Source organism: Vanessa atalanta, chromosome 12 (assembly GCF_905147765.1).
Source record: "Vanessa atalanta chromosome 12, ilVanAtal1.2, whole genome shotgun sequence".
Classification (NCBI taxonomy): Eukaryota; Metazoa; Arthropoda; class Insecta; order Lepidoptera; family Nymphalidae; genus Vanessa; species Vanessa atalanta.
Genome location: NC_061882.1, coordinates 5,539,625 through 5,552,711, shown reverse-complemented (window position 1 = coordinate 5,552,711; position 13,087 = coordinate 5,539,625). Strand labels below are relative to the sequence as shown.

The window sequence follows — 13,087 nt, the reverse complement described above, 5'->3', positions numbered from 1 at the left end:
TAGTCCGTGTAGCTCTTGTTGCTGTTGGTGGTTCAAAACTCGATAATCGCTTTCCTGTTCTTGTCTCTTATTCTCGCGCTCTATATTATTTTCTTTAATTGGTATATAATGTACGGATGCCTCTTTCAGGTTTGAATTTTGATTAAAACTATTTGTAGGTTTACTTTTGGGTTTTGTTTTGATCGATTCAAAATGATTTTTCATTGCGACGTAATTGAGAACATCGCTCATATCAAATGGTTTTGATTGCAACATTTTAATTTCGTTTTGGGGTCTCTCTTGAAATGAAATATACTTAGGAGTTTTTTCAGTTTTTAGTTCTGTAGTAACATTTGCTTGATTGTTTTTATTTTCATTATTCTGTTTAGATTTTTCTTCGTTATTATTAGATTTAAATAAAGTTCTTAAAAATATATTATTCTTAATAATTTCTTCCATTGGAGGTTCCGTAGTTGTAGTATCGTATTTAAAATACTCCTTATCCTTTTTATATACAATCGGCTTAAAACTATCCTTCTCATGTTTTAAATCGGGCTGATTAATATTGTTAAAGTTATGAATGAACGGATTTACAGATGACGTTTCTTGTTGAATATTATCGGCCGAAAAATATTGATTATTTATAAAATCCATCTTATACGCTGTATTTATATTTTCAGTTGCATTTTCGTTAACTGCATTTATTTGTGTTGGTTCATGTTTTGTAACTTCTATGTTATATGATTGTGTTGCCATTTGATTTTGTGGGATAAAATTATTCCTGCTTATTATTTTAGAGTATGAATCTGTATATTTTGGGTTATCACTTTGTTTTGAATATAAGTCATAATTTTGAGTAGAGGTGAATATTTCATATTTATCAGTTGCGCTATAAGTTTGTGGTTTATTGTTGGCAGTACTATATGTTTCAATGTTTTGATAATAAGGTGTAGATGATTCTTTTTCAGTTACTGTTTCAAATTTATTGGATTCGTCATTATTTCGCCCTATTACTTGGGACTGTATCATTCTTGTATACTGATCCGGTGTCATATCACTAAAGTTAATAACTATGTCGTCGCCTTCACTCGACGAACGAGATATAGACTTTTTATTTGAGTCTTGATTTGCATTTGAATTTAGGCCATATTGCCACCTCCACAATCCTTTGTTTGCATCTTGTTCAGGTTCCTTAATGTCTGCTTCATAATTCATCAGTAATGGTAGCGATGACTTCTCATTACTCATTGTTTTCGTTTGAGAAGGCTGAGGTTGTAGTGAGGGATTATGGGCTCCTTGCGATGCCAAAAAAGTAATTTGTGGTGAAATCGGTGTTACATTAAGTTTCGGCTTAGATTGATCCATGATTATTTCAAAATTTGACTTTGTTGGAACCTGATAACTAGGTGCAGTGACAAAATTATTTTGTGAGTTTGTGCCTTGAGAAAAACCAAATGAAAAGGCTTCGGGAGTTTTACCTGTAAATAAGTTACGTGGTGGAGGAATGCTAAATATTCTATGTTTAGTTTCTTCTCGATGTTCGTATTCATTATCTTCATTTTCCCACGTTGATTTCAGATGTGGTGGTTTTTTTGCTTCTTCAGCCAAGTTATACTGAATAGCCCTATTACAAAAGTTGTGTTAAGCATATGAAATTTTAAGTATTACAAACTAAAAATTATATTTCAGTTACCTTTGTATGATTTCTGGTACTGGTGGCGGTACAGGCAAGTGATCACCAGTTGCTCGGTATCCATTAGAATCGGCGACATAGTGAACTGTATATGTGCGTCCGTCATCGCCGACGTAAGAATACGAGCCTTCAACTACTTGTTCTTCTTTGTCCGTGCCCATATTTTCCATGCGACTGTGTTGAACATAATGGGTTTGATCTGCCCCTAAAGCTCTGGAATTACAACACTGCTGCAGTCATGTCACATAACGAAATTAAAAGGAATCTATGATTATTACAATATACTTACTCGTAGCTGAAACTTCCATCTAAGTCCATTTCATTAGATAAGCGAAGTATAGGTATGGAAGGCTCAGTTGTTGATGATATGAAACCTCCCGGCGCCTGAATATATTGAGAATTTTGGTAAGAAGGAGCTTTAATTTGATCGGTTCCAGTTTCTGTTCTTTGAATCTCGCTAGTTATAATCATTCTACGAGCAGCTGGATTTTGAATCGGACTATTAGTTCCACTTCTGTAGTTTGGTTGTTTTATATCAACTTTTTCAAAAGGTGTCTGGAAGTTTGTATTTCTTGAATTTGTATTTGCTTCACTCCTATCGAATATTTGCTTTACAGCAGATGTGTGATTGAAGTTAGGTTTGAATGTTAACATTCGACGATTACTTGTGTTATCTTGATCGCTTTCATTATCATCATCTTCGTAATTAGATTTTGAGGTGGACGACAATACCATAGAAAATGGGGTAGAGAATATAGATGGTCCTTTCGTTCCAGTCGGCGGCAAAAATTGAAATGGTAATTTATTAATATTATTCAAAGCATAATAAGGGATTGGTGTATGTGATTCTGGAGGCAAATAAATTGAACTATCTGAAGAAAATAATTCTGAACTGGGTGTTTGATACTTAGATGAAAATGAATATTGTTCTCGTTGAATATTTTGACTGCGTACTAACGTTAGTAAAGTAATGAGTGATATCTGAAACAATATTTTAATGTTACTTAAGACTTACAAATTTCGAAACCAAAAATCCAAAATCAAAACACAATAGCACTTTCACTCACCAGCTTCATTTTATTAGAAGCTGTTATCAATTTATCAAAAATAAAATTAACGTCAAGTCTTAACACAAATAGAAAATAGACTGGTAATGAAAATGAATTCCGCATACATTTATACACACGCAACATTGTGTCCAAGCATTCGTGAAAATATCGCTCAGTTGCATTCTGGGTTTCTCTTGTCTATTAAGATAGTTTTAAGGGGATTTTACAATGTTAAATGCAATAATAATATTTATTTTTGTAACAATATAATTGTAAAAATCGAATACATTTGATAAAATATAAAATATTCCTCTCGTCACAATCTTTCCCTTTAATAACTTAAAGAGTATGACATAATTGGCTTTTATTTGTATCTGGTCGATAACTTCATAAATTGCATATTCTTCATGATTACTCTTATGTGAATTTTATCAAAGTGATGCAATTTTTGTTGTAGCCAGTGTCATTGGCCGTTTAAACTGGTTTTATTTATTGCTTGTATCAAAGGGTATGAAAAAAAGAACGATTCATATAAAGATTTTTTTTTTTTAAATTTAAAGGATCTGTTTTGTTTTAATGATATATTATCTTTGTTTCAGGTAAAATGCTCTTAACTATATCGAAATATATGTGGTATGTAGAAAAACAAATTTTATTGCTATAAGTTTATTTAAAATAATTACGAGTACATCATATCACACTGGTTTCTCGAGTTTATCACAAACTGTTTAGAAACACTTACAGCTATCAAGTTCACAAAGAATTTCGTGACCAAGATAGTTGATATTTATTTTATGTTGAGGTAACTTGTCGAATGTTAGTAGCTATCACATAAAAACTTTTCTAATTCTTGATATAAGATTTATAGAACATTTTGTCCCTTAAATTGTAAGGAACTAATGACGTGAAGTGACCTTACTTGCCGTAAGACTGAGAAGGGTAGTATGTTTGTTGTTGGGGGTAGTAGGTTTGTTGTTGTTGCTCTTGAGGGTAGTAGGTTTGCTGGGGGTATTGAGGTTGAATGGGAGTCTGGACTGGCTGCAGGGGAACTATTGGTTTTGGAGGCTCCTGTCCCTGGGGATAACCTTGTGGCTGTTGGGGTTTATTTTTCTCAGCTTCAGCTTTGGCTGCTTCCTCCTTTGCGTTCTGATCGATCGATCTATAAAATTATACAAATATTTTGTTAACATAACACATATCAGATGAGAAAAAACTTAAAATCGTATAATTACTTGGTAATACATCATTTTCTGTATAAAACAACAATAACGTTTTTATGCAATGATGATGAGTATTTAAAATGATTTTTCATTCGTTCATGAATAATGTAAATATATAGAAGTCATTACACCCATGTTAATGCAAATGTGATATCTTTTAAAAGAGAATATATCTTTATTGCGGAATTGTGGTTATACTATCATTAATAGACATTTACATATTTTTTTCTACTTTCATATGTTGTGACAAAGTTTATGCTTTGATCTATTGAGTTTTATTCGATTTATTTATCCATTAGGATGTATAACGCTCGACATGCTCTATGTTCGGAGATATCCAAAGACGTCATTTATTTATTTTGATAAATCGTATTTTTTTGACATTATTTTTTAAAGTTTAAATTTGATAATAAAATAGATGCTAAAGCAATATATTTTTTAAATGTTGAACACATGACTCACGCCCCGTAGGTGTCGTAGTCTGTATACTATATATGTTATATTGTTCTAAAAGATTTTAATATGTTATACATTTCTATTTAATTTGAATACTCACGCCTGGATCGCTGGAGGAATTGGAGGGGGCTTGGGAAGGTGGTCGCCTACCGCGTGGAAACCAGTTTCGTCAGCCCAGTATGTGACAGAATACACTTTGCCATCGGCACCAGTGTAGGAGTAGAAACCTTTCTTCACAATAGTTTCTTGTTCGGTATTAGGGTTTTTAACAAAGCCCTCTTCAGCGACATGAGTGCCGTCCGCGATCTCGTATCTAAAAATCAAAACATTATCAATAATTGATGTTTACAGGTAATTTGTAGATAGATTATTAATTAATAAATATTACCCATAATTTATGTTTTTATAGAAAATATTTAAGACAAAATAGTAATTTAAATAATATTTAAATAAAATAATTGTTAATGTTAAGCAATAAATATACAAATAGAGAAAAATATTTTTCTTTGTAATTGTTAATTCTCTTCGATGTAATTATTTGTAATTAGACAATGTGATTACTCGAGTTTCTAAACGATTTTTTAGTCGATCGGTTGTACAAAAATAAGGCCTATTCCATACTTTTTTACGTTGTAAGATATTAATCAATATTTTAGTAGCGAAAGATTATTTTTCCGTTAGAGCAAAATTTGATGTTCGTTTCCAAATTCAAACGTTGGTGCCGTTGGTTCCTTATTATGCAAAGTTTTAGGACCGATATCTTAAAACAGTTAATACTGTTATTAGTAATAAAATAACAGGTTTTATATTTATTTACACTTAAATTGTACAATAGCGTTTATACCGTTATTATATCCTTTTAGAGAATATATAATTAACAATCGAACACTTTAAATGAATTGCTTATATTAAAAATATAGGCTAATGTAAACCATAAATATTAATTGTGTTAAAAACTCATTATGTGTGTATTTTTTGTTTCTTTTTATTTAACAGTTGATCATTTAATTTACCTAATTGAACTAACAAAATTATATCAACATATTCGAGTTTAAATAAATGTTTAATAGTAAAGAATTCAACCTCAGGCCTACTTTATTTGCCGTCTTTATTTGTTGGTTAGAACTAACCTTGATATCAAATAATTTTTTTTTTTTTAAGTTGGCAAGTTTTTTTTTTAATTTAAAGTCCATTGACTCTGCACGAACTGAACAGTTGAATGCAATTCATATTCTCTGATAATTTAACTTGGATGGAGTTATCTTTTTATTTGATGTGCGTTCAATAAATTAACATGAAAGAGGGTCAGGCCATCTCGATTTTGTGCATGTTAAAGAAGCGTTAAAAAATGACTATCGTGGGTTAACCTTGAACAAATGAAGTTCAGGTAAAAACCTGAGAGATAAACCTATATCCCTTTGAGATTTATTGGGTATTTAACACGATACAAATTTGATTATCACATGCGTTAAAAAGTAACTAAGCTTTCTTTTTATTTTAATTATTTAGGTATCGTTTATTTCTTTCAGTCAATTACTAATTTTATTTTGTCGGATATTAACGGTAACACAACTTAAGCTAGGAATCATAATTTAATTACTTACTCGTATTTGTAGCTTCCATTATCGCCTAAAATCTGTTCGTTCTTGATAATGGATATCGGAGTAGTAGTGCTAGGCGCAGCGGTTGGATTCTGATTCCAGTTGTTCCAATTGTTCTGGTTACCTGTGTTCCAATTATTTCCTGTATTCTGGGGTTTATTCCAGGAGTTTTGCGTCCCTGTGTTCTGAGTATTGGTCCATGTGTTTTGGCTACCAGAGTTTTGGGGCTTGTTCCATGAGTTTTGGGTATTAGTATTTTGTTGGTTGTTCATTGCGTTTTGGTTACCTGTGTTTTGAGGCTTGTTCCATGTATTTTGGTTGCCTGTGTTTTGGGGATTGTTCCATGTATTTTGGTTCCCCGTGTTTTGAGGCTTGTTCCATGAGTTTTGAGTGTCAGTGGTTTGGGGGTTGTTCCAAGTGTTTTGTTGATTATTCCATGAGTTCTGAGGTTGGTTTTGGTTCCATGAGTTTGAAGGAGCATTGGGTATAGGTTTATTCCACGAACTTGTGCTGTCGGTTTGGTATGGGTTATTGTTTTCGGGTTGGTAATTATAATTTGCCGATGGAGGGTCGTTTTGAACTGGATAATAGGTATTCTGTTGAGTCGAAGGATTTACGGGGTTGTAATTATTTGGGGGAACCCACGGTTTTTGTGGAGCTGGTGTCGGTGGGACATAACTGTATCTACTAGCAGCTGGCTGCACAAATTCTTGAGAATTTTGTGATTCGACTGATGCTGACGCTAGAAGATCCGCTTCAATTGACTGAGGATTTGTTTCGAATTCATCTGCTAGAGCAAATGCCACAATAACGGTTATTGCGAAGAGCTGTGGACAAAATGAAATAATGATTATGTTACTATGTAAATATTTTAGTTATTTTTTTATATTATATCGTTGAATTTAGTAGTATAGAAATACATTTAATAATTATTCAAAAGTATCATCCAACATTAACATAATTTGAAAATCCGCATTATATGTTTCTTTACAAATCACTTTTTTTTACATTATTTTTCAAATTAGGAACAAATTATTATTTTATTTGATTTCACTTCGTTTTATTCTTAAATATTAAAATGATTTGGTTGTTGGTTGCAAATTCGAATACATTTAAGTTCATGTAAATTTTGACACTACGATATACACATTTTATATCTCACTTCACAAATATTTAAACTCCAAGGACTCACCAGTTTCATCTTGATGTCCTTCCGAGTCCGCGCTCAGCTCGAAACTGTGACCACAAGGGGTCGCGGTACATTTTTATAGGAAAAATATCCTACGTCCTCGTGCGTATGCGCATCATACTCTGCTCACAATGACCTCACTTTGATGTCCCCGATTAGAGATGTGAATTTAGGGTGCACTTAGTCAACTTTAAATACCTAATCTTGAATGAAAATTAATACGAATCATTTGTTACCGATAATATTTCATGATTAATTTGTGTTCGTTATGGTATGTGTGTGATACTGCTCTAAGTATTTTCTTTTTTTTTTTTATCAACAAATTATGTTTTAAATTTCGCAGTCAGGTTTGATTTAGTTTAAGTTAACTCATAATTTTAATGTAAGATCCATTCTTAAATACAGCGCCAAGCATACTTTATTATTCTATGAATGGATGGTATAGTTGAAGAGCCATTCATAAAAGTTGTAGGAGTTGCCTACGGTTGTTTGTAGTTTGTTTAACAAGTGACCAAATTAACGTGCTGAGAATTAATCTAATAAGGGTTAGAGGTCTCTTTGCAATAAAATTATGTACATATGTATAAAATGGCAAATTATATTAGAATGTAATATTTCATGTATTTGTTTAACGATAGTTATTTAAATTTAGTAAAAAAAATATTAATAAAGTAGTTCACATAAAGAGATATATTACTTTAATAGGTTTTGTTGTTTTTATAGTTTATATATTTGCTTGTCACTATGTAGTATTTTAGTCCCTCTCATCTTTAAATCTGTTCAATAACACAATAATTATTCTTGCACTTATCCACTCAACAATTTACTCCTCTTTTTCACTTTTCTTCTGTCTTTTTGCCACCCACATAGACTACCATGACATCCATAACATTAGACATCTTGGAGAAAAATAAATGTGATAAATATTTTCGAATACGTTTATTTTATATTTTAAACTTTTGAGCCGACTATCCGTCTTAATCGGTACGTATCTCTGTAATGCAAATGGAAGAACAATGTAAAAATATTTGACAAGGATATTGTGTAACGTGGTTTTTGTTTAAGTACGTTTTTTGCAGTTGTAATAGAACAATACAAGTATATTACAAAACGAAAAAAAGCACTTATATATGCAATGATAATACTGATTTATTGCTTTCGATATTTTTAAGCAAAAACTCTTGATATAGTGTTTGTGATAAATTTACGTAAATTACCTACCGTAGTCATTGAACTGACTAGTGTTTGAAGTTTGATCACATTTCAAGGAAAAAACCTACGAGACGAGATATAAAAAACGTTTAAGTCACAAAATTTTTAAGAAAATATAATTTTTATTTATAATTTTATTTTTCACTCTTTGTAAAGTGCCAAACCAGATGTAAATAGAGTACTATATTAATAATATTTAATTATAGTCCTACTTAATTTGTAACTTCATATATATATAAGCTTATTTTTTTAACATTTGCCATTTTCGACAATATTTTTTTATCAATTTTGCGTAATTATAAATATATTTTCTAATTGCATATTAACTTAGTAGTTGAAAAAATGAATAATATCCATTAAACCGTCAAAGAAACAAGTAATGTTGTTCGACAGACCGATTGCATATCATAATTTTTCAAAATTCGTACCGACTATAATCTCGCTTTAATAAAATGTGGTCACGTTTATTTCCTACGCTTGTTAAAAACACATCAGTAACTTTAAATCATTTTGTCAAAATTATAAAGTGCGAATGTACTTTTTAAGTGACTTATTTACAAATATATATATATATATATATATAAAGTATTTTATATATATGTTAACTAACTTTGAAATTTATTTTATCAAATGTTCGAATCATTTTAAATGTTACATACGTTCGTCCGAATAAAATTTGGGTATTTCTAAGAACAGTATCCTGTAATTAATTGCGCTCGAGCGTCACAAGGAAAATAGTAATTTTCAAGAACATTATGACTTCGCTTACACCGCGTGACAACTTTTATAAGGTTAGCGGTAGAGTGAATCAGAAAATTTATTGGTTATATTTTTTATCCTAAGCTTGTAAATTAGACATATATATAGGAATTTATTGTTATATTATTTGACTCTTTTTTAAACACCTCAATATACAAGTTAGAGAATCGCGTTGTTCCGTTGCGGATTATCGGATATAATTATAACTGATCACTAGGCCGTATTTATTGCGATGACGTAGCGATATGCTGCATTTGTGTTGCCAAATAGTCGCAAAGACATTGGCACTTCAGGCGAAGCTGAACACTTCACTATCTGTAAGCTCTCGCACATCAAAGGTTTTATCGTGATGAATTTCGTTTGCGCGCTCATGGTTATACTTAAGTATATATATTCACGGTCGTTGTTTATTCATAGTTCGTAGTTTGCATATAGGTATCATCTATCGTTATCTTTTTTTTCTTGTAGTGTAACTATAAATGTAGCAAATTCATTTAGCAATTTATAATCGCGATAGAAAATGCTAAGACGCAACTTAGAAGATGCAATGCTTATTGTATGGCCCGTAGGACTAAGATGAACTTTTGTCATACGAAACATTCGTGTACTATTTGAACTGTATTCAAACAAAATCCATGTATTCAATTCAATAGACAGGAACTATTCATTCATTTCATTAATATTACTGCGGTAAAAAAATGTTAAGTAGATGAAGTCTTAAATTAAAAACACGAACAAAAAGATAAATATATCGTTAAGTCAGACACGCACCACTTTATTACCAGCCAGTCCAAACGATTCGTATTAACAAGTTAAATTAAAAAACAAAAATCTCTGGAGCAACGCCTCATAATGCTCTGTAATGAAGGACATAATTCGATTTTATGTTTATCTTACCCTTAAGTGGATTTATATCTTGACAATAAAACAGGGTTCCATATCAAAGATGAGCCCATTTATAAAATTTGCATGCGACACATCCAAATTGATCTTTCGAACGTTTCCAAACTACGGCCGTGGGAACGGATTGATGACAGTAATATGATATATTTATTTCGTTCTTGATGGAAAACCATATTAAATTATAATTAAATTATATTGGAGCAAACACTTAAAACAATCACTTCTTATTAATTCATAGAATAAGTATGTAATAGGTGAAGCAGACTTGTAAGTTAAAAAAAAAAAAACAGTTAATAATTATTATCCTTGCTTATGTATTATCGTGTAGACGTAACATGGCAGCGTTGCGCGAACAAAAACTGAACTTAGAAAAAAATATCTAGTGAATAAAAAAAAAAATTGGAATAAATATTGCTTTACTATAACAAGTTCGATGAACCCTTTGCGTTGAAGATAAGATCTTACGAGTGTTTGTTAAATTATTAAAGACTACTTATGTTTAATTATAATATGCCAAAGAACAATTACTATAAATGTTTTATTATCAATCGAAATGAAGCCGGTTTGTTCTTGTTATTATTCAAATTTGATTAGCAATGAAGCTTAGTTGCAAACTGAGTAAGTTTCTATTTTTAAATATTCTTAGATTTATTTGACACTTTTATTACATTCCTTTGTCTCATTTTACTTCCTAAAATGTATATGTCTTTTTATTGACTAGAGATAGATAGAGTCAATGGACCAGCCGTTTAGTGCTATATACGACGGTTACTTTACTTTCCTTTGCTATTTGGTTTGACTGATTAATGCCAAAAATTATACATATAAAAAAAAACTACACGAATACTCATCTTAGCACAGGATATTCAGCGAGTTAATAGCGTGCAAAGGTTTTCTTATCGCAATAACGATTTCTTCCAGGCGATTTGGGACTGAAACATAACCATAGAAATAAAAGGTAGTACAAATTTAGCCAATAACAAAAATTGTATCGAGCCATCACCTTTGTATAGCGGTTTTTTTTACGTTTATTCAATATTTCTATAGAAACGCGAACTGATATCCCTCGCTATGTTAATAAGTCACAGTTATTTCAAAGCTTTGAAATATATTGATTTGAACAATACTTCGACGATGTAAATTGATACTTGATAGCATCAATTTGTGGGATCCTTATTTTCATAAGCATTGTGTGTTCGTATAAATTATTTTAAAACCCCTTATATAAGTAGTATTAGCAATGCAATTGAATATTCTATATCAGCCACCGTGAACAAAATTCGATTAAGATGACATTGATTATCGTTTGATGTTGATTTTTTATAATAATTTCTCTCCATATGTGTCCTTGCTTATTTGTATAATATTTGGAAATAAATGTTATGACGTTTAATTTATGTCTAAATTTTGATTTGATTTGAGTCAAAGGTTTTAAAGTGCGATCATTTGTCTGTGTATGTACTTACTATAAGTCTTTGTGAGTGTTTTTACCTTATACCTTGATTACGAAGGATGTTGATGAGGAAATAATTTTTCGAACTTCTAATTGGTATTTAAAATTTATCGAGTGTAGTGAAGGAGACCATAATGATAAAATCTATCTGTGTGGCATGAAATTCTGCTACATGTGTAAACGCACTATAATACAGCTTCATGGGATAGATAACCACCATGCTCCCACTTTGATATATACATATCTGTTTTGTCATATATAAAACTGTATAAGGATGGGATGTTATTGTCAATTGAGAAAATGATATTTCGTTGGATCAAAAGGATCGAAGGGTTTATTTCATACTTCACTCGATCGTGAAGAAAAGAGAAATGACGTCACGCTGATTATATTTGCCTGTCATAATCCATACTCATATACTCTTTGGAATCTTCATGAAACATTACTGCGTTAGTGGTCTTATCTCGGAATGTCGACGCGGTTACTTCCACCTAAATATAATAAAGCTTGTGATAGAATGTGCGTGGGGTCCCTAAAATGTATATTGAATTAAATTAATCTCCTACATTAACAATGACATTATTTATTATTTTAATGTTTTCGAATTATCTCCGTCAAAGTAATATATGGCAAAATAATAAATTCGGTATCGAAGTGGTATTTATGTGATGAGAGGGGAATAAATGGATTGTAAATCACAAGGTACGCTTAAAATTACCGACAGAAAAGAATTCTTGTACATTTTATTATGAATACAGTTCGTTTTTATTAACACTTTACTTTTATTTTAATGAGACCGAATGAAAACCTTCATCGTAATAGATGAGGTTGAATATTATTAATGAATAAAATTTATAATAAATATATTTTATATGTAGTAAAATACATATAACTGCCTACTTTCCTCAGGTCAATTAAGTGTTTAAGTTGAGAAAAATATTTATCGTGATGTCTTATTCTAACAAAAAAAAAAACAGTGAGTAAACAAAATAAGTGGCTAGCACATGCTTGTTAATTGCTAATGTAAATTAATTGACTTACTAACGGCTTAAAATCATAATAGTCTCACACAGAAGTATATATTTTTTTCTAAAGACAACCTAGATTAATAATAAATTAAAGGTATTGCCTACTTTCTAATGTAAATCTGTGTGGAATATTAATTAAATCAATATGTTTCATATTTGTTTCGATATATGTAAAAAAGACACTAATAAAAAAAGAGATAGAATAGAGTCCCGACTTAGAGATCTGTTATGCTCTTAGTAATTTGATGTAATTTGACGTGCCTAACAAGGCATGCCATCTAAATGAAAATGTTTTGTTTTGTATAATTTAATTTAATCAAAATAAGTATGTGGTGTATAGATTTCTTATTTCTCATAGTCATTATCATTTAGCTAAGGTAATGACAGTATCGAACGCTACCTCTTATAGAATAATATATTTTTTTATGAGAAGAGACTGTAGTAGTCTAAGTTCACTAAAATATAACTTGGTATGCATTAAACTTGCTTTGCTTGATTGTCAAAAATCTTTTATCGATTCAGAAAGAAACACCTCAGATTTACGA

General features: G+C 30.8%; 2 protein-coding genes across 2 annotated transcripts in view; one reads left to right on the top strand and one right to left on the bottom strand.

The window, feature by feature from the left end:
- The window catches only part of LOC125067875, a 176,103-nt gene that overhangs the window by 26,104 nt on the left and 136,912 nt on the right, over positions 1-13,087 (top strand). The gene's annotated exons all lie outside the window — the stretch shown is intronic.
- Positions 3,407-7,214, bottom strand: LOC125067877 (GATA zinc finger domain-containing protein 14-like). The gene is made up of 5 exons (XM_047676771.1): positions 7,191-7,214; positions 6,415-6,825; positions 6,002-6,342; positions 4,498-4,710; positions 3,407-3,880 (listed from the first exon to the last, which is right to left on the bottom strand). The coding sequence occupies exons 1-5, from the start codon at positions 7,197-7,199 to the stop codon at positions 3,637-3,639; spliced, it is 1,218 nt and encodes a 405-aa protein (XP_047532727.1). The 5' UTR covers positions 7,200-7,214; the 3' UTR covers positions 3,407-3,636.